This window comes from Macrobrachium rosenbergii, chromosome 15 (assembly GCF_040412425.1).
Source record: "Macrobrachium rosenbergii isolate ZJJX-2024 chromosome 15, ASM4041242v1, whole genome shotgun sequence".
Taxonomy (NCBI): Eukaryota; Metazoa; Arthropoda; class Malacostraca; order Decapoda; family Palaemonidae; genus Macrobrachium; species Macrobrachium rosenbergii.
Window position 1 is genome coordinate 21,317,054 of NC_089755.1, and position 23,102 is coordinate 21,340,155.

Genomic DNA, 23,102 nt, shown 5'->3' on the forward strand with positions numbered 1-23,102 from the left:
TGCAGAACATCGAAATATTAATAGGATACGTATCGTCTATCTACAATTTAGATAAGGCCGTAAATTTCACACTTAAAAGCTAACCTGTCAATAGAAAGCGGAAGTTGTTACGGGCGATACAATCTAACGCAGACAGCCGATGCCAGTGGGGAAAGGGGAATAGGAGAAAATGAATATTTACGCGCACAGACCACAACGACAGATTTGTTGTCGTAACGAACACATCTAAAATAACATTCCTGTTGTGGTTGACGCTACCTTCCCAAGAAGAATGCCAGCCTACTTTGTCACGGAAGTACACTTTTTTTAATTGGTTTTTTGTTAAATGTGAAAGCAATATTGATCGGTTTGGTACTTTGTCGAAGAAGGATACTTTCTTCAATGAAATAAGCACTGCAAGAAAGTTGGCAACTACTTTTTCATATCATATCCGAGTTCTTGCAACAATAGTACCCACAAAAATTGTCAAGATTCAAAATAGCAAATAAAAAACTGTGTATTTTTTGACTTACGGAATTGAATGAACTCATAACAGAGTTGTCACAATATAAAACATTGGAATAAAAATATTAACATAATTTTCCTATCATGAATAATCTCTATTTTCGGACTCCCTCCTGAGTTTACATAATGTGACTGGTTTAGGTCCTTACAAACTCACCAGAGTCTCTCTCTCTCTCTCTCTCTCTCTCTCTCTCTCTCTCTCTCTCTCTCTCCACTCCACTAAAAGTAACTCCCAGAAAAATGTATGCAATGAACAAATAACTTTCGTAATCCATCATATTCAACACAGCACTAATAACTGACTCAAGGCCACGAGTCTTCGAAAGACATCACCGACAAACATTAAACTTATTCTTGTACATTGTGCTGTGCTGTTTCCGCCTCTCTCTCTCTCTCTCTCTCTCTCTCTCTCTCTCTCTCTCTCTCTCTCTCTCTCTCTCTCTCTCTCTGTCCAGAATAATGCACATTTCCAAGTAAATTCATTTACCACAACGGCGTGAATTTTCAATCAGACAGCTCCGAATCTATCAACTATCAATTGGCGGATGTGAGTGGAAGTGTTGCCATTGCCAAAGACTAACACTGCTCACAGGGCTGGGCAAGGGAGGGGGGGCGGGTGATTACTCAGTGGCATGCTATTATGTACAGCCCACAATACTCTCAGTGAAAAATCGAATGCCTCCATCTCACTCATTTCATTTCGGGCTTTGGAAAAATTACGATTTTCTCCCTCATTTCGTCCAATCTTGGAATGGAGAACTTGGCAACGCTGGTCGAGTCCGGCTGGAGCACAAACTGCAATATGTTGTGGTCATTATTGAACTATGACAAGAAAAAAGAGAGGGGATTAAGCACTTAGGAGGGACGAAAAGGGGTGTGGAAAGGGGGCAAGGGGGGGGGGGTTAAGAAGACAGGGATGGATGAAGGAGGAAGGAAGGGGAGATGGGAGATGGGAGATGTGGGATGGGGTATAAGGTGCTCCTTAATACCCAGTCATACCCTCCTTGCATCTACTGCATTGAAACTTATTTCTCTTGTAATGTCAACTGCTAAGAAATGAACGAGTAACAGTTTCAGCGCAACGCATCATTCTCATACATTCAGCGGAATGTGTCTTGTCAAAAATTCATTGGAATGTATCAACATTCAGCAGAATTTAAGCTACTTTATCATAATTAAAGCTACTTTATCATAATTAAAGCTACTTTATCATAATTATACTATCGGCGGAACAGATAATATTTTTAGCGAAACGTATGGAAAGTTACTATTAAAGTCGCCAATGACAAAATTTTTTGCTTTTAATAATTCATAATCTCTGTAGAAAATACCGGTTTTTACAGAAAGCAAGATTGTACACATTACAGCATCCGTAACAATTTATTTAAAAAATCAACATCATTTCAAAACACTAATAAGCAAGGACCACGTTAAACCCCATTTCATTTATGTTCATATACTTGAATGTCAGAATGTCTGTTTGTTCAACATATATAATACATATATGTGACCAAATCTGTTTCTTGCTCCAGTTTGTACGAATACTGTCAGATACATTTTTAAGTCTTGGTACGTTCAGAATATTTGGTGGGCTGGTAAGGTCTGGTGTTTGTGCTTGTGAATGACTGCAAAATTACCGATGTCTTCTTCTGGACTTGTGTGATTAAGTTTCTTAGAGAGACGAAAGTAAACAAAAGGTTAATAAGGTTAAATACCCAAACCGATGGAAAAAAACAGATAGAACACAACATAATAATTGCGAATAAAGAAATAGAGAGAGAGAGAGAGAGAGAGAGAGAGAGAGAGAGAGAGAGAGAGAGAGAGAGAGAGAGAATTACCGTGTGCTCTTATTAACAATTATAAAAAAAACAATGCATTCAATACCAATTACAATGTAACTAGTGCGTGGTTATCATAGTTATATTCAATCTAAAAAAAAAGGAATTATATTCAGTTCAAAGATCTTATTGAAAAATATTTTGGGTTAAGATAAAAAATTTCGCTCAAAATCTAAAAATTAAGGAGACGAAAACTATTGAAAATGAATGAGAGTCTTTGGCAATGAGAATTATTGTCTTAAGAACTGAATGTTTCAAAACATGACATGGCTTTTAAAAACCGAATTGCAAAAAAACCACGAGACAAGTAATTAACTAGTCTTGTAAACTTCCTAGCCAAGTACACAAGTTACTGTGAAAGCAACGTACGGGTTTTCAGAAGCAGGCAGCAGAGCATTTTCAAGCTGTAGACTACTAGCAGGAGGAGTAGGAGTGGGGAGGAGATCGGCTAGTCTCGAGCAGGCGAGGGAATCGGCCATCACCGACCTCCCTACTGCTGATTGCTCCTCGCGCTGCCCGCCTCGCCAGGTGGCATACGGCACCAGCCTAGAACAGGACACACACACACCACATCGGGTCTTATTCTCGTGGGTCAAGGAAGGAGAAAGAACTACGCAAATCAAAAATTAATAAAAAGACACAGAAAGAGAGCATGATTTAAATTAAGGGGGACGAGAGCTGAGTGAACGAGGAAGTTAGGCCAGGCGGGTAGGGATGGACATCACATAACAGGGGATGGGAGAAGTGAAACAGGGAGTGGGTTAATGGGCGACTCGCTTAATTGTGGTTCTTTTTGACGGTAAAATGGGCAGGCAAAACACTTGTATATTATGATGCATTTTTTAAAGTGGGGGAGAGGATGTGGCTGTCGTGATGACGTGCGGTCGCAGTGTCAAAGGAGCCCACAAAGAACCCCATTTAGGGATGTAAATGGACAGGCGAATGGGAAGCCTCGGGAGGCGAGGCTTCTCCGGCAAGATTACTCCGACGAAGCCAAGGATTCAATTTAAAATAATGCCATTTGACTGAAGTTACTATATTCCGAGTTTAATTGATGACTTGATTTCATGTTCAACAATGATGCAAGAGTAATACATACAATTATCACATCATAAGTTCATCATACGGTATTTGTTATGCCAGATCTAACGTAAGAGGTTTCTCTCTCTCTCTCTCTCTCTCTCTCTCTCTCTCTCTCTCTCTCTCTCTCTGAAGGTGCCCAATTCCCAAGGGCATCAAGAAGTAGAAGTAGCGAGACTTGCAAGTGGTAGTGATAGCTAAATGGTTATGTCCTAATGGTCGGGGAAGTGGCCATTGTGGCAAAAAAATTAATGAGTATCTGTGTAAGAGATGATAGTCGTTAAACCTCTCGAGCTGAAGGAGGAGCAGGAGAGGCGAGGGCTCCAGCCAGCGTTAATAATACGGCCAAGTTTCGGAAGACTCTGGTAGAAATGGTCACTTGGGAAGGAGGAACGGCTCCTGGCTGCTAGTGAGATGGGGGGAGGAGGAGGAGGAGGAGGAGGAGGAGGAGGAGGAGGAGGAGGAGGGAGAGGTTAATTGAAGAAATGACCAGTCTTGGAGCCAAGATCATCAGTAAGCAGTCAGACAGAGAGAGAGAGAGAGAGAGAGAGAGAGAGAGAGAGAGAGAGAGAGAGAGAGAGAGAGAGAGAGAATGGAAATTACTCTAGGTAAATAAGAGCAAAGTTCTTAAAGACAAACAGGCGTCACACACACACACACACACATATATATATATATATATATATATATATATATATATATATATATATATATATATATATATATATATATATATATATTATATATATATATATATATATATATATATATATATATATATATATATATATATATATATAGAGAGAGAGAGAGAGAGAGAGAGAGAGAGAGAGAGAGAGAGAGAGAGAGAGAGAAGAGAGAGAAAATGGAAATTACTCTAGGTAAATAAGAGCAAAGTTTTTAAAAAGACAAACAGGCGTCACACACACACACATACCCTATATATATATATATATATATATATATATATATATATATATATATATATATATAGAGAGAGAGAGAGAGAGAGAGAGAGAGAGAGAGAGAGAGAGAGAGAGAGAGAGAGAGAGAGAGAATGGCAATTCAAGACACGTCACCAGGTGTGCGGCCGGCCAACAACCTTAACACTTAATTATACCGTATCACAGCCAACGATAAGTTAGAAGAGACAGACTTTTTAACAAACACACACTGAATAGGAACAAGCCCAGAGGTGGCGTGGTTGGAAGGGCAATTTCTAGCACTGATTTATTGCATTCAATGAAGAATGATTTGGTGGGTGGGGGTCAGCGAGGCATACGAAGACTTGTGTTCGAGGGCATTGCAGAAATGAGAGAGAGAGAGAGAGAGAGAGAGAGAGAGAGAGAGAGAGAGAGAGAGAGAGAGAGAGAGAGGATGGTTTTGAAATGTATACCTAGAACACTAAAATTATTCCAATTTAGCAAAAAAAAAAAAAAAGCTATTAAAAATCAAAACGACCTGGATTCTTGGGGTGCTCTCATTCAACTTACAAGTAATACTCCAGTTTCAAATAAAGTAATGTCACTTTGACAACTTCATAATAATAATAATTATCATAATAAACTACATCCTAAAAAATAACTAAAATAAATCACTGAGAGGAGGTGTTTACCGAACTTGTCGATCAAAAAAGCGTCATATAACAGGATCAGTTACTTCAATCTTTTCACTTCTTTTCAAGATCCGCTCCAGCCAACGGATCAATAACAATGCGATCTTCTTTAAACATTCGACCTAAACAGACCCTTTTCACTGCAAACAATACAGACCCCAAACAACAAACCCTACAGTATACAAAAGGGCTGATCCCGGGCAGTAGCCACCGATATGCGAATCCGGACAAGCGTATCCAAAGGGTTTCGTATTGGACATCCCCGTCCCTACCCACCGCCTTCCAACTACCCCCCTCCCCCCCAAAAAAATGATATCCCCTCCTTTCACCTAAGAACAAGATCCCAGTCTTTATTCTAGCCAAATCTACTTCAAGCCACCTACAAGTGCATCAAAGAACCTATGCTTAAGCCCTCGACCTCTTCTGGATAATCAAACACTGTTGCTTTTCTTAGATGGCAATGTACTTCCTCACGATACGACGCATCTACTTCTGCCTTGTTCCTTTCCTCCCCCCCTAGAGCGTATACTCAGAGCGCTAAGTTTATGCCTACGCCCACTAATAACAGAGTCTGAATCAACACTCGACAACCCGAGCAGCACGCTGCCTTACACAAGATTTGTAACAAACACACTATTCCAAAAATACAACGTTCATTTTGATGCGGACTTTCAACACAAAAACTGTAATAATCTAAAATGCGACTGAAAACACACCAATCGTAGACATGAAACCATTCACCAAGCGGATGGATATGAACTCGAAATATTGATACCTCCTGACATACATTGCAATCTTACCCAAATAGTTTTGAAAGGCTGCCCAAACTCCGCCCAAAGCTTTAGGTAAAACTAACTACCCAAGAAATCACGTCACCAATCTTGAAGTACTTAACTAGCCGCCTTTTCTGGCTTACAGTCATCGATCTGCTCGAAAAACGCGGCATTCTCTTCCCACGACGGTCTTCAAACATCCCCATACGAAACCTTTGCAAAACACCACCACAAACATCAGTTCCCACGATTCTTCAGGATTACCTAGCACGGCACTTCTTTAATAACGCAAGTTGAGAAAGCTTGGCAAGACAGGGGAGAAGGGAGACTTCCAGATGACGAAATTTCACGTTAATTCATCACAGATCCCTAAAGTTGACGATTCCTTTTGTTCTTATAAGAAGAGGAATTAAAATAAAGTGTTCCTCTAAAGCGAGAACCTTTTCGTAAATGACCGTACAAATTTCGTGCAGGGAGGAACTCAGGATCATGTAACACAATTATACTATGACTTCAGTTTCCTTTAGCGCCCCGTAGACCAGAAAGCTTCCTAGTGTTCATTGTTCATCGTTCGCATCATGTTATTCCTTTTAGAAGGCTAACCTCAACCTGACATTTGGTGCCCTTCTCACAGGAGCCAATTAGGATCGATAGAGAAATGTATGAACACTGAGCTCATTCAAAACAATCCCCCATTTTTCTGATCTTTCACAAAATGAATGTCCTCACCCTGCGTCAGCCAAACTAGGAGGGAATACCTTCAATTCCTTTGGAAGGTAAAAGGACTCTCTCTCTCTCTCTCTCTCTCTCTCTAAGGAACGAAGTCCCGTCCGTCCGTCTGTCCAGTGAAGCTTACCGTCAAGATGATTGCTACTTACAATGTTTTTCCAAGTGACGTGCCGTGCAGACACCCTCTACACTCCCAGACTCCCAAATACTTCTCCTTGGAACATCTAAATTTACTCCCAACACCTGCTCTCTAGCCTTCATTAATGATTCCAGCGCTCAAGAAGCGATCAAATTCTTGGCAGTGTAGTTCAAGATGCTCCTTTGGTGTTGAACAAGGCTAATTTTTGCATATGTCGAGAGCATACTAAATCACCATTAGATTCAACTTGTGAAAAAATCCTCTACAGAACAGAAAAAGAGAAACAAAAAAAAGTACGAAACAGAAACAATAAAAAGAAAGGATATAATGTAGAAAATAACAAACACAAAAATAACAATTAGAAGAGAAATTAAAAAAACAGAATCAACAAAAACTGCAAATAGAAATTATAAATATCAAACTGAAAATGAGAAAATAAAAATTAGAAAATAGAAAATGGACGAAATAACCAAGAGACAAAGGAAGATAAATCACTAAACACACACACGTATATATATATATATATATATATATATATATATATATATATATATATATATATATATATATATATATATATATATATATATATATATATATATATATATATATATATATATATATATATATATTATATAAGGTGAATGACTTTTTCAAGCAATGAATTATAAATATTCGAACTGAACAAAATCGACGTTAAAAGCAAAGTTCTACTTTATGTTGCCGTATGAAAGTGGGATTCAGAAACAATAAACATTTAATAAATAAAAAAAAACCATAAACTCAGCACGGTTTAACGGGCTTAAATAATCTCTATAATTATGAGAATCTTAACGCTAAGACCATACGAGTATAAAGAAGGGAAGAAAGTCCTGTTAATAGCTATATATATATATATATATATATATATATATATATATATATATATATATATATATATATATATATATATATATATATATATATATATATATATATATATATATAAAATTAAAAACAAAATATTGATTTCTCTAATCAACAAGTTCGCTATTTCAAAGTCACAAGGCCACCATCAGCAAAGACAAAGCCAGGTATGGTGGGAGACTTCCTCGGTAAAAATTGCACAATCACTGAAAAGCAACAAGAAAAAAGGAATTGCAGGATAAAACAGAGACGCAAAAACTAGGCCTCAACTCATTATCAAACGATAACGACAGCTTTGCAAACGACCTTAACTGAAGACCATGGTCATCCTGAACTTCCACAAGGGAGAAACGAGTTTGCAGCAAACACTCCCTTCAGGGAAACAGGGACCCTTGGGAGTGCGCGGTATATTATTCAGCTGCTGCAGAATGCGTCCAATGGTTGGAGGGCGTTCGTGACTGGAGTTGAAAGCCAGCGTCACAAACCTCAAATTATATAGTAAGGTAACCTTCATATATAATTAAATACCATTTCCTTTGTGCTCTCTCTCTCTCTCTCTCTCTCTCTCTCTCTCTCTCTCTCTCTCTCTCTGTCTCTTTTATTATTATTATTGTTATTCATTTCTGCGGCGTTACATTCAGGAAAGAGGAAGAATTCAGACGCATCGGTTAGATAAAACGGAGCAAGAGAACGAACCTGAAGTGATGATAAGCAGCTTAACCAAATGATTTTAGATAGGGAAAACGCCGCAACAGTTAATGCAAAAATTTGAAAACAAAAAGGGGATATGTAACTAAAATCTTATGAGATAATGGTTGTTATATTAAAATGGTTCTGCGCTAGCATCGGCTCTTGCTCGCAAGAACAGTCCGACAAACAAAGGCTAATGAGTTTTTGGCAAAATTTAGTTCAAAAGATCATGAAAAGTACATAAAATAGAAAAGAAAAGAATACGGAAAACAAAATTCAACCGAAGCAGAAAATTAAAATGAGAAAGGAAAAAGTTTATCATGAAACAAATAACAGAGTCCACTAGGAAAAACTTTCCTAGAGAAACATTAAAAACACATTTTCCCCCAAACAAAACCCTTATAAAAACACGAACTTCCGGTCATTTCCTGGTGCAATAACAGAGCAAATCCTTTTTCTATAACAACAACGCATTTGCATATAATGGCAAGGTCTCGTGGCGTGGCACAAGATACAGAGACTGATGCCGGTTGTAAATCTACAACCCACAGTTTAAACGTCTCGAAGAGATGGTTCCCAGAACGCACAACTGCTTATTATGATAGTTGCATTGTATAATTATACACCACAATAACCATCATCACGCCGGATGGCCGCAAAGGCCGTCTTCAAGATGTATATTACATTCTATCAAGTGCAGGTTCAATGAAAATTACACCGGTAGCAATTACCACAGACGGAGTCACTGCAGACGTCAAAATTTCCCCTTAGACTCGATTTCGGAGAGGAGACACACAATTCAAACGCGCCCTCCGCTTCTTCTGTGTGCGATACGCCTGTTTTGAGCCGAACATACAGTATACTGACTTCGAAGGCTAATTAAAGCCCCCGGCCCCCACACCCTTCTTCGCATTCGCTTTTTGAGGCGGACATAGATATTCGAATTTAAGAGCTCCTCTCTCTCCTTTCATTCACATACATGCTGACTTGAAGAAAATAAGTAAATAGGTACATAAAAATAGTTACTGCACTCCCTTTCTCACCAAACGATCTCTCTCTCTCTCTCTCTCTCTCTTTATCTCTCTCTCTCTCTCTCTCTCTCTCTCTCTCTCTCTCTCTCTCTCTCTCACACATACACACAGCCGATCTTATTTTGATGTTAAAAACGCTCTCTCTCTCTCCCCACCCCCCTGTTTCTATCTCGCTCATGTTCGACATGCAGCTCAAAATACGGTGCAAATACAGCCAGGGCCCTCCCCTCCTTTCGGAGCCCCCTCCCGAAACCGACCCAGCTATTTGATATGGATCGTCTGCATTTAAAATGACAGGGGTCACGAATATCTAGTAACGAAGGCAACATGCAATCTTCATTAACCGTAATTCGACGTGGGTACCTACAGCGAACAGCTTTTGTGATGTGAATTCCTCTCTCTCTCTCTCTCTCTCTCTCTCTCTCTCTCTCTCTCTCTCTCTCTCTCTCCAAACTTTTTCGCTTTGTGATTTCATGGCGGTAATCCCTCAACAGCTCCCGCTCCCCAACCCCGGTGATACCGATCTCCAAGTAATCTATTTATTTGTCTCTTCCAGGGCCTCTTTTTTTATGTTTTTTTTTTATTTACTTCACATACGGCCAGTTTACCCTAGCTTTGTAAATTAATGGTTTTTTGCATCTCACACAAACGTTTCATTTTGAATAATAATAATAATTAATAATAATAATAATAATAATAATAATAATAATAATAATAATAATAATAATAAACACAAGATTACATACATATACACATATGTATATATGTAATTATATATAATTATATGTATATATATATTTATATATATATATATATATATATATATATATATATATATATATATATATATATATATATATATATATATATATATATATATATATATTTTTTTTTTTTTTTTTTTCTGCGGTGTTTTTATCAGAATCGTAATTTTAATTATTATTATATTATAGATTGATAGGCAGACATATATAAAGTATCACCAACTTCCTGTAATTCTTCGTGTAACTGTAATTGGTTGCTGCAAATAAATCCAGAAGGTAATTCAGGTCTACTCTGTTCTTGGCCTATCCTGATAAAATGAAATTCTACACAGAATCACCGCCCTGTTCCACGAGGGGAGCAGAAGAGAATGTAGAGTTTAAGCCTAAGGCCAGGCGCTGGGACCTGTGAGGTCATTCAGCGCTAGAAGGGAAACTGACAGAAAAAAGGTCTGAGAGGTGTACCAGGAGGAAAACCTCGCAGTTGCACTGTGAATCGATTGTTAGGAGAGGGTGGAAAGTACGATGGAAGGATGAGAATATGAACCGAAGTACAGTAAAAGGAATGAAAGGGGTTGCAGCTACGGGCCGAAGGGACACTACAAAGAACCGTAAGTGATGCTTACAGTGCACCGGGTGAGGTGCACTGACCCCCCTCCCCCCAACGGAGCCCTGTTCCACGAGGAAAGCATAACCAGTCTAGAAGTCTTCGCTTAGATTCGGTATTCAAAACGCGCTTTGGATTTGTAAGACAAATTCACTGTTCCACTGCATAATATCATCTTTGGATTTGAGCGCAAAGACACGTTTACCGTTCCATTAAAAGCTACCACATTTAAATCTGTGTACAGTATAGCCAAGTCCACTGTTCCAAAAAATAATATTATTACTCAAGACCGTTTAGCTTAACTAGGGTATTCCAGATAAAGTATGAATGTGTGTATAAAGAAATTCGACGGAAAATTTCTTCCACATCGTCTCTTTTTTGCTGTATCTTGATGAGAGGGAGAGGGGAGGGGGGTGCTTGGAGAGCAAAAGCCTACTAGCCTGGAATTCTAGTAAAATAAAAAAATACAATTTGATAAAAGACAACAAAAAAACAGATTCTAAGAGAAACGAAGTCCTACAAACTGACATTTACTTTACTGTAACCTTCAGATAATTAAAAAAAAAAAAAGTGGTTGTTTTTAACGAAAAGTATCATGCTTTAATGCAATTAACTTTTCACTCACAGTCACGATCAGCAGTATTGAATACTAGTACATAAATTACAATTAAGTCAACTCAACAACAATAAATAAATATCTATACGTTATGCAAAATCATAAACATATGAGCGTAATAAGGTAATTAAATATATAAGTACTATAACCTTCACATTTAACGGTTAATATTCTTCACAAGGCATTATAAAATGTTCGTAAATTTCTGGCAATTGCGACAACGCAAAAAAAAGATGACGGGCGTAACTTCATCTGGGCGTAATTTGGAGACTGAAGCGTAATCAATCAATAAGCAGCTGAACGCACGGACGTTAAAATTACTTGAAACTTGATTCCGACGCTCTTTCCTCTAAAAACACCACACTGCTTTTATGAGCGTCATAAAACTCAGTCTTTCACTGTCCATAAAAGAATGATTATGGTTGTATAAAAGATCGCATCAATAAGGCCTTGCAATTATCCTGTACTTCTTATTACCAGCGTTTACAGCTCAAAGGTACAATCGGAAAAGAAAAAAGAATTTGGAAACCGTACCACTTCGTTGTTAAAATTATGCGAATACTGCGCCCTCCCTCCCTCCCTCTCTCTCTCTCTCTCTCTCTCTCTCTCTCTCTTACAAACACACAGAACACAGGCGCTCGAGCCCATTAGTGTGCAAAAAAGTAAAACAACCAGCGCACGAGCGCATTAGTGTGCAAATAAATAAAGCAACCAAAGTCCGGAATCTGAACAACAAATCGTCAAACATATGTGATTAGAGTACAAACTGAAAGTAACGAAAAATAACTAAATATTCCTTTCCGAGGTGCATGAATCAAAATTAACATATCAACACAGCAAACATATCTCAAGACATTCTATGAGAAGATCCAGGCGTACACCTAAACTAAAAGAAATATAAATAAATAAATACATAAATAAATAAATAAATAAATAAATAAGGCTCAGAGTGATGGACGAAGGAAGACTTCCTGCTGTGTGTATGTCCATTACCACTCTATTCAGCCACGGTGTCTGATGTCTCCAAGTTCGGGGACCTGCGTCTAAGCAGAAAATACGCCCGACACGCTGGCCCATTACCTCCGAATTATATTGGATTTATATGACGCCAACTATGCCTGGAGGCATTCATCTTTTCGCGCCCTTTCTCAGGCCACTGCATAAAGAGAAGAAGATATATATATATATATATATATATATATATATATATATATATATATATATATATATATATATATATATATATACATACATACACACACACATATATATATATATATGTGTATATATATATATATATATATATATATATATATATATATATATATATATATATATATATATATATATATATATATATATATATATATAATATATAGACAGATACATAGATAGTCTTCTCCGTAAATGGTGGTTGGTCTACATTAAGCCTGCTTTATGCCTGCACACATCTTCTAAAGCGGGCTATAAGATAAGATAAGATGTGAAAAACAATAGGTCTGATGAGGACTTCTGGACTCGAACCAGCAACAGAGACGACGCGCAGCGTGCGTCGTTTATTTCACAGAACGTTTTGCTCCCTTCCATATCAAAGTGAATTGTAACTGATGTTGCTGCAGAAGAGCCAGATAGGTAGGCTATATAGCCTAACATTGCTTATACGAAGGTTAGATCAAACTTAATACTCTACCTCTCTGGCAGCACGATCCACCCCACTGCCGAAACAAGTAAACTGCCGAATCACGTAAACAAGAAAAAGAAGAAGCCCTGCCAGTAATGACATATCGAATGCAAGTGGCCGCTAATATTATAAGCAGAGAAGGGGGAAGCAACCTAGTACATTACCATAACGTACTCAAACCTACGGAAAAACGATGACTGGCCTAATATTTATCCTAACACATAAATGAGACTCATGAAGAAGTCTTCGGAGTCCTCCATGGCGGCCGAATAGCAATAATGATACCACCGAAAGACGGGGGACTGAAGGGGAGGGGATTCTTGGCCCTCTTCTAATACACAGACCGACTATTTACACGCAATGCCACAATCTCCTGACGTCATGAGCAAATAATTCGAGTGGAAATGTTCACCGAGTCTTGGGCTGATTGTGGTCGAAAAATTACTGTATGGAACAGGATCTTCGTCACACGGGAGAGGGCGTCGTCGGCTTTGTTTTCTTTTACTTCTTCTTCTTCTTAGCTGAGTCACACCAATAAGATTTTTGTCTTGCACCTGGGCGTGCAGTTTATATCAACGCTTATAAAAACAAGACAGGTAAGAAGGGAGACAAGCTAATGGATAAAAATAAGGAAGATGGGGTATCGGATAAAAATAATGAAGAAGGGTTAACCGATAAAATACGGCGGCATATCTCAGTAAATACATAAACTTAAGAGTGAATGAGGAAATTCACTGTGAGAGAGAGAGAGAGAGAGAGAGAGAGAGAGAGAGAGAGAGAGAGAGAGAGAGAGAGAGAGAGTTCAGAAGGAAGCATGAGAAGAAACATTCTGGAATATGACAGAGAAGAATCATTCGTCACTACGAAGAATTACAATGAGAAAAAGAAGAATAACAGACGAACGCAAACTCGAAGAAAAACAACAAGACTCAAGTCCTACGGCCGGGACAAAAGAGAGAGAGAGAGAGAGAGAGAGAGAGAGAGAGAGAGAGAGCAAAACGGTAGTATCAATACCATCCGTATTTAGTCAGTTGCGTGTGTCTTAAGTCAATCCGGCCCCAGCAGGCATGACTGGCCCTCGACTGGCGCCACTGGCAGACTCCCTTCACCTCCTCCAGCAGATTATAGCAGGTACCAGGATGACCACGATGCAATCTCCGCCCTCCCCCTCCCCTTACTAACATCCCACCCCCCTTTGCACCAAACCTCATTACTATATACCTCCACCTTTCCTCTGCCGAGTCCACACCCCCTGAAGGTAAAAAGGAAGAACTGCCAGTCAAGAAAAACAGTAGGTTGGATAAAATAAAAAATTACAAGGTTAAAGCTACACGCAAGTTGTAACATTTGGCAAGGATTAGTCACTTACGTACTTATTTACAAATATGGTAGTATAGATATTTTATTATTATTATTATTATTATTATTATTATTATTATTATTATTAAAGAGAGTTCTATTTCAACTGTAATATATATATTAGATTTGTATTAGTGGTACCATCATCATCGTTTTCGTCGTCCTGCCTTACAGTCACAACGATCGCCGTGACAGCTTCCGCTACGGGCCTAACACGGGCCTGTCATCGCGATTCCTTTTCAAATCCCTAAAGACATCCTCCTATTACCATCAGGATACGCCACGACAAAGGGTTATTCCGATGAAAGTTGCAACGCCGGAAAACCTGTATTTATTGGGCGAAACGGGTTTATATGGCTGTTTTCCTCAGACGCTGTTGCGTTATAGCATTATTACTCCTCCTGTGGAACAGGCAACCAGGCGACTGACTTGCTGAGTAAAATAGCACAAAATTGGAAAATAAAGACTATAACATAACAAACGAAAGCTAATCAACACAGAAAAGCGTGGCGGAAAGAGAAGACAGAAACTGAAGAAAAGTGGAAATAGCGAGGCACAAATATCGTCCACTGAAAACAAACCGGAGGCCTTGAAATCATTGTGTGTCTCGTGGCAGAGAGCAACCCGAGCTCTAAATATCCTACATTCATTTCCCGAATGACTGTTCTCACGAGGCATCATTCAAGAAATGAAAGAGTCCCAAAGACCATAAATCCAGTCCTCCATCGATCGTCCAGCCCTAAGCCTTCCGTGAATGGAGTTTTGCATAACTCTGAAGCAAGGTGAGTTGGTTAGTTTAAATTAAGCAAGCTGTACGACAGCACGAGCAACTTGCCTGAAGGTAAGGTGTAAAAGGGAGTGAGAGACCTGGTGTGGACATCTGGATTCATCCAACCGATAGACAATGTAGAGATAACTACCACTGCATATTCGTTCCAACCAACTGACAATGTAGCGATATCTTTCTCTACATATTCGTTATCTCCCTCTGCAGTCTGTAACAAATTTCCGTCACTACAGGTGCTTGGAAATGCAGCTAATATAATGATGCTCTTTGAAAAGCGTCTCTGATCTACCTCTGGGAAAAAGAAAAGAAAAATACATTGATTTGGTTGTCTTTGATTGCATTAATTGCAAGGGAATTTGGCCATTACAAGCCATATTAAGGCTATAGGCTAATTCCTTAAGGAAAAGTAATCTGTACATGTGAAACGCGACGAGAACCAAGCTGAGAGCTAAGGAAAACATTTGCCCCAAACCTTGTTTGCATCTTAATATAAATATACAAATAAACGAATACGTATAAAGCAAACACACATATAAATAAATACAAAATTAAACCTATAAAACAGCCACATGAAGAGCATTTTAAGACTGGTGAAGAATTCACTAGTTTTAGACCATAATTCACAAACGTACATAAGATAGTTATGCCACACGTCTGTGAATCACACATGCACACGCACACAGATATCTACAGTATATACAGAAATAACTATACAGTAAGTATGATGCAGAGTGAAATTATTGTTAAACTTTAAAAACACGATTCCTTTTCGACTTAACGAGGGGGGAGGGGGGGATAGGATACCCAAAGACCACAAAAGACCCCCAACCCAACCCCGAACAAGTCCCTACCATAAATAACGCGCTAAAACGCGATAAAGGGTCCAAACCCACAGAATCTACAAAGTGACTCGTAAATTCACAGAAAATGACCAAGGAGGGCAGTTTACATGGGAGGTTTTCGTGACAGCAACCGCCATGTTGTTTGTCTCTGCAACACGAGTGATTTCCGCCTCCAGATGTAGATATCTGTCACACGCAAAGCATAACATGACATGGCAAGTCAAGGCATGACATGGCCTTTAGAGAGAGGGAGAGAGAGAGAGAGAGAGAGAGAGAGAGAGAGAGAGAGAACACAAGTATTCACTTAAATTTCCACTTTCCTTTGCTTTGTTTCGGAATAAAGTAAATAATACCAACGCCTAACCATTTCCCAGACTACAGTCAACTCGCATGTGTCTGCATCACTTGGTAATTCCAAAGGTTCCAAAGGAAACTACCTTATGGTCTGTCCCATTAGGAAAGAAAACAAGAGAGAAAACACGAATAAACGAAGCAGAAAGCAAGGGAAAAGAACATGAGAAAGAAACGAAGCTTCTTTAGTAAAGGACAGAGAGAAAAAAAGAGAGAAATCCATCAACTTGATATTTTTAGTTGTCTGTAAAAGAAAACTACTGAGATGGCTATTTGCCTGTCCGTCCGCACTTTTTCTGTCCGCCCTCAGATCTCGAAAACTACTCAGGCTAGAGGGCTGCAAATTGGTATGTTGATCATCCTCCCTCCAATCAGCAAACATACCAAATTGCAGCTCTCTAGCCTCCGTAGTTTTTATTTGATCTGAGGTTAAAGTTAGCCACGTTCGTGCGTTTGGCACCGCTACAGGTGCCAACGACACAAGCCACCACCGGGCCGTGGCTGAGAGTTTCATACAACATTATGCGCTGTACAGAAAACTCGATTGCACCGAAGAAACTTCGGCGCACCTTTTACTTGTTTATATCTTTTTAACGAAACAACACAATTAAATACCGAACAAGAGTTTTGCACGTTCTCCGTACTTGTCACAGGGAGTACTCACAATCACAACCCATGAGAGTGAGATCATTGCTGCCACAGCGAGTATTGAAGGGCCATAAGGGTAATATAACTTTTGGCAGGACTTACTTCTTTTATCATTTCATCCCGAGTACAGAACATCCCGATCATGGACAAAAGAAAAACCGCAACAATAAACTACGGCAATTACATTAAACACGTCAATCACACAATATGACTGATCATCAGTTTCAAAGGCGCGCACGTGCCATGCGCAATAATTACAATAATGCAGGACTTCTTTCCTCGTAGTCTTACAAGTGATATACTTTACTAGCAAAAAACATTTTTTGTTTTATTCTTTTTATTACCTTTATTCTTTTCTAGTTTCAAATAAGGTTCAAGAAGCCATATGTCTCTCGCTTCTGTTCAAGTTCGTTAATACGTAAGTCTCTCATTTCAAATACGTTCAATAATACTTCTCTGGCGTCAACTGAAGTAAGAGAATACTCGTACATCTCCCAAGTCACCTGAAATTCGAGAATACGCGTCTAGAATCACCGAGTTCGAGATGACACCCTGGGGTCAGCGAAAGCTCGAAGACCTCTCTCTAGACTTAGCAGAACCGCGAAGCCGTCTCTCGACTATTTGAAGGACGAGGCCAAAAGTGGATGAAAACTTGCGTGTCAATAACCTATAAGATCATGTGAGGAAGGAGGAGGAAAGAAAGAAAGAAGAATAAGGGCAGAGGGAAAACGAGTAAGAAGGGGTAGTGGGAAGAGGTTGAATGATCGCTAAGCTACTGTTGCTCTTCGCTATAGTTAGATTCAATAAATACTGTTCCGGAAATGAAATCGCTTAACACTCCCCCTCCTCTCTCTCTCTCTCTCAACTACGCAAGCACGCAAAACAGTCGATAACCAGTATACTTAAGCTCCCGTACCGACCGACAGCGCTTCGGGCGGTAGCTGGCGTTGGGGTGGATGAGGTTACAGAGGAAATGCAAGGAAGGTTACAACCCGTCGTAAAAGATTAATATTATAATAACCTACTCAAAGATATGACCTCGGAGACGCCGATATAATGCGCTATTTAGATGAAATTACTTCCAATTTGAATGAAGCGATCAACAAAAAGTTAGGCGGAGGGTCGTGCGTGTGACTCCTACTATTACCGTATACAAGGGAAGGGAGGAGGAGGAAGAGAAACACCGCCAAATACAAATGAGGAGGAAACTTTGGGAAAAGAGGATCCTGCAAGAAGTAGGTTCCCTCTTACGAAAGGGTATCTCCTAGTTTATAGTTTAGTAAGTAACTAAAACACACCGCCGCTGTCAGAGAGAGAGAGAGAGAGGAGAGAGAGAGAGAGAGAGAGAGAGAGAGAGAGAGAGAGAATAAACGCTTATGAAACATAACTGCTCTCTATCTCCCGCCTCTGATTACACTTAGACACTCACGCAGAACTGAAGAAAATGCTTTCTCTGTGCATTCAGTAACTTCAGTCTTCAGACAGAACAATCGACTCCAGCCCTTCTCTCATCTTCGTTTTATCATTTACGAGATATTTCTTTTTAAAGAGAGGATGGCTCCAACAAAAAGCAGGCCATAGTCACCATGACATTCATTGTGAAAATGGATTCTAAAATGACTGTGGAAAAAACTCATTTTCACACCAAATAACAATAACAAAGGTAAGTGTACAGAACATATGCACACAGTGCATACATTTACTCAAGTGCTAAAAGAGAAAGTAAGAAAACACGCGAGGTCATTAAATAATCCACCTGTAGAGTTCACAGCAACTGCCCGATTAATTCTTTTCACAAATTCGTGACACGCGACACTAACAATGAAACAAAGAGAAATAAATGAACAAGTATTTCTTACGACTGGCGTCCTTCTGGGGGTATTCTAGGCCCAAACTCAACCAATCTTATACGCCCGGATCCCGCTCACGGTACGAGTTATTCCCCAGATGAAGTGAATTTGAGTTAATTGGGTTATTCGTTCCTTGATATTCGAAAGCATAAAAATGGTAGGTGTAAAATTAGCAAGTTATCACATTGGGATCTGCTGCAAGTTATTAAGCAATGACAGCTGGCAGGATTGCATAAACTAAAACAATCTCCTGTAACCAAGGAAGGACACAAAGCTCGTCGTTCGAAAGTTTTTTAGTTCAAGGGATCATGACGGCCCTTTCTTTCGTTTCCTGAGCTCTTAAGCGGGCGATTAATCTCGCGTAATATGAGAACAATAAAACGGTGGAATTAAAATAAGAAAACTATTATTCAACCATACAAAATGAATAAACGGGCCTGGTCGCGTTTTATACCCCATAAACCAAATGCGCAGCGGGAAAAAAAATATCCCCAACAAAAACTCCTCCATAATTTACATTTAAGGGTCAGTCACTTCCTCTCTCTCTCTCTCTCTCTCTCTCTCTCTCTCTCTCTCTCTCTATAAATTTTTATGTTCCATTAAAACTATTACTTAACAATGCTGTACTGGATGATGTAGCCTACATATGACCTCACAGTGAATGCAAAACATCATGGAAAATTGCAAATATTGTATTTGCCATAATAAAACGTAAATTACAAATATTATATTTGTCAGAATAAAACGTAATTTGTGATTTCCTTTTTCCATAAACCGTCGTAAACTACCTTAATATCTGCGTACGAATGAAGCTGTTTTCAGTTTTCTGAGTGTTGTACAGCTGAACCCATGTTCTGAGCCATCATTTTAGTATTCTTTCCTATATATGAGGGTTAATCAAGCATGATCACAGACTTTCGATTGTCTTTTAATTTCCACACAAGACATGAAAGCAATCTTTCGGTAACTACAGGGTCAATGTTTCACCTGAATCTTTTTCCAAATGCAGCCATGAAAATGCCTATTAAGCAGTTACTGTATATGAGAGATGTAAGGAAACTGCCATCCACAAAGTGATGAAAGCATTCATTCTGTACTTACAAGAGAGATGTGGCCTCTGGATACTTGGATCTATTTCCAAATGAGACGTAAGATGCAGGAGTACTTTCCAAATGAGAGATAGGAAACTGGCAAGGTTGAATCTATTTCCAAATGAGAAATATAAGATACTGGCGTACATGAATCTATTTCCATAGGAGGGAGAGAAGATACTGGCATGCAGACATTAATTCTTTGTATGACTGAAATTAAAACGCTGTCATACCTGAAACTATATCCAAGTCAAGATGAAAATGGTTATTCTCTACTTGTACGAGATATTAAGACCTTTCTATACTTAAATCCACGTCTAAAAAAAAAAAAACGAAGCATTCTTAGGACTAAATCGGCAGCAGCAGTTGTTTCCTTAGCTTCCGAATTTTAATTTTTCTTGGCTTTGTTCAATTTTTCTTGGCTTTGTTTAGTCACTGAAGAACCAACACTTTTAGTTTCCTCTCTTCACCTCCGTTCTGTCACCCATGACTGCTTATTACCCTTTATTACTGTTGATATTTCCCTTTCCTCCAAAGGTATTGTTAATCTCTCTCTCTCTCTCTCTCAATCTTGATTTTCTTAATTTTCAACTTCATCCCCAGGGTTCTCTTGATCTCTTTGTCTGCACTCCTTATCTTAAGCTTAGACCGGAGAGAAATTCTCTCTCTCTCTCTCTCTCTCTCTCTCTCTCTCTCTCTCTCTCTCTCTCTCTCTCTCTCTCATAAAACTGCTCGAAAGAGTGACCAGTGGGGAAAGTTATGAAATTGTTCAGATTACTGCTCGAACCACTTTGATTCTGGAATGTGCTTCATTGCGTGTGGTATGAGAGAGAGAGAGAGAGAGAGAGAGAGAGAGAGAGAGAGAGAGAGAGAGAGAGAGAGGGGGGGCAACCTGAGGAGGAAGAGAGAAGTTGATGTAACATACCATTGTGTATGTATGTATCTGTGTATGTATGTGTATATATATATATATATATATATATATATATATATATATATATATATATATATATATATATATATATATATATATAATGAGAGAGAGAGAGAGAGAGAGAGTTGGTTGGGTGCCTGAAGGGAGAGAAAAGTTAATAGGCTATATTTGAGGGTGGGGGGCAAGGGCAGGGAGGGGAGGGTTTACGTTGGGTTATCCTGACATATTCCCCCTTCCCCATTTCTCGACATCTCCCGACCCCCATCCCAGCCATCACTATCAATCTGACAACCCCCTCCCATCCCCCTCCCCAAACTTCTTGGCATGTAAATTAAAGCGAGGCCGAGCAGAACTTGCCCTTTCTAGTGCATGGGAGGGGAGGGGAGGGGAAGGGAATCAAGCCCTAGCCAAGAGGAGGGGGAAAGAAGGCAAGTAGGGAGGAGGCTTGACACGCTCAGCCAGCGCATTCTTTCAGGCTACATCCTCCCCACCCCAACTCCCTCCCCTCCCAAGCCAATACCCCCCGCCTCCCCTTTACTTCAACAGTTCAAAGCCTCAAAGTGTTCCAAAGTGACAACACCAATAATTGAACATCTCATTGACTTCTTTCTTTAATAATTAGAATATATATATATATATATCATTATATATAATATATATATATATATATATATATATATAAATACACACACATATACATATACACATATATATATATATATATATATATATATATATATATATATATATATATATATATATATAAATATAAAATATATAAAATATATATACAATATATATATAGATAGATATACAGATATATATAGATATAAAGATATATATAGAACAGACTTCTGCTTGCTCAGCAGGCGTTGGTACTCATTAAAAGCAGGATGTATTAGCGGGTGATAGACCGCAAGTCAAAAGGACCTACAATACGTGAGCCAAGCGCTCTACCACTAAACTACGGAGTTCAACAGTTTCCCCATTCAGGGTAGATAACATGAATACATATTTTTATTCATGAAGGTAAATGAATGTGGAAATCCATTAGTAGGCTATTTGAAAAAAAAAATCTGCACACATTCTTTGCTGTAGACAATTACTCGGTTCTATATTCAGTATACTTATATTATCTCAGGTATGTTACAGATTCCAAGTTCAAAGTTTATAGTAAATTTGATTAAGAGTTAATTGTAGTCTTGAAAAAGTAACATTACATATATACATATAATATATATGTGTATGTGTGTGTGGAGAGAGAGAGAGAGAGAGAGAGAGAGAGAGAGAGAGAGAGAGAGAGAGAGAGAGAGAGAGAGAGAGAGAGAATTTCAATTACTGAGCTTGGTTAATATATTTACTATTAAAAATTTTAAACTTCGTACCTGTCAATCTTTTTTTATTTAACCTATAAAAATCAGGTTCCAATTAATGAACAATCACAATACAGTATCTTAATAATCTTTGGTTATTTTAATCATCTTCAACATAAATTCTCAAATATACTTCTGACTGAAAGAAAATTTGCATTTATGGCAAAAACAATAATGACAATCGAAAATGTTATCCTGCAACGAAATAACACAGAAAAAAAAAAAGAAAATGGATAATTAGTTTGTTCCTGATTTCTATATTCAAATTGTTTCTTCCTTTTTATGTTTCCTTAAATACATTATAGTTTCGGCACGAAGTCGATCCATATTCCGAAGCACTTCCCTTTGGTAATGGAAAAATGAAAATCTCATTAACATCTGAATCTTAACAGAAATTCTCATTTTTGTCGGAGGCTAAATATATCTTGCTTGGGATAACGCATCTGTCACGCGAGATTTATCAGGTTCAAAGTAACCTGGGTCGAAACCTCTTCTCTCTCTCCTCCTGCTTCTTCTCATGTTCAGCAAATCCCCTGGCACCTGCAGGTGGTAGGGAGAGGAAGCGGGAGGGGCGGGGGGCTGGAGGTCACTTCAGACAAGAAGTGTAATCTTTTCTAACCATCTATAAATCACTAGACAAATCCCATCCACAAACCCTCACAGCTCAGTATGAAATCCTGTAACCAGATGCAAGCCACCAATACCAACAGAACTATCCCCTGACTCACTCCCACCCCTAGATATAGCCTCCTAAGCCACATACCTCACACCTTCCCACACCCCTCCCCCCCTCCTCCTCTCTAAGTACACAATACATCACAGAAATGTAAAAGGGGAAATGGCCGGGTAGGAACACTTTAGCATAAATTACACCACCAGATTTTTGTTCAGCCATTA

The 23,102-nt window shown here is 38.8% G+C and overlaps 1 protein-coding gene across 9 annotated transcripts in view; it reads right to left on the minus strand.

Moving 5' to 3' along the window:
- The window catches only part of LOC136846456 (dachshund homolog 1-like), a 110,434-nt gene that overhangs the window by 31,113 nt on the left and 56,219 nt on the right, over window positions 1-23,102 (minus strand). For 4 of the 9 annotated variants that reach the window (XM_067117235.1, XM_067117234.1, XM_067117233.1 and 1 more), the window contains exon 2: window positions 2,712-2,888. The exons of the other annotated variants lie outside the window; for them this stretch is intronic. In XM_067117235.1, coding sequence (XP_066973336.1) covers window positions 2,712-2,888 — 177 coding nt within the window. The remainder of the gene's footprint in view (window positions 1-2,711; window positions 2,889-23,102) is intronic. 9 annotated transcript variants of the gene reach the window in all.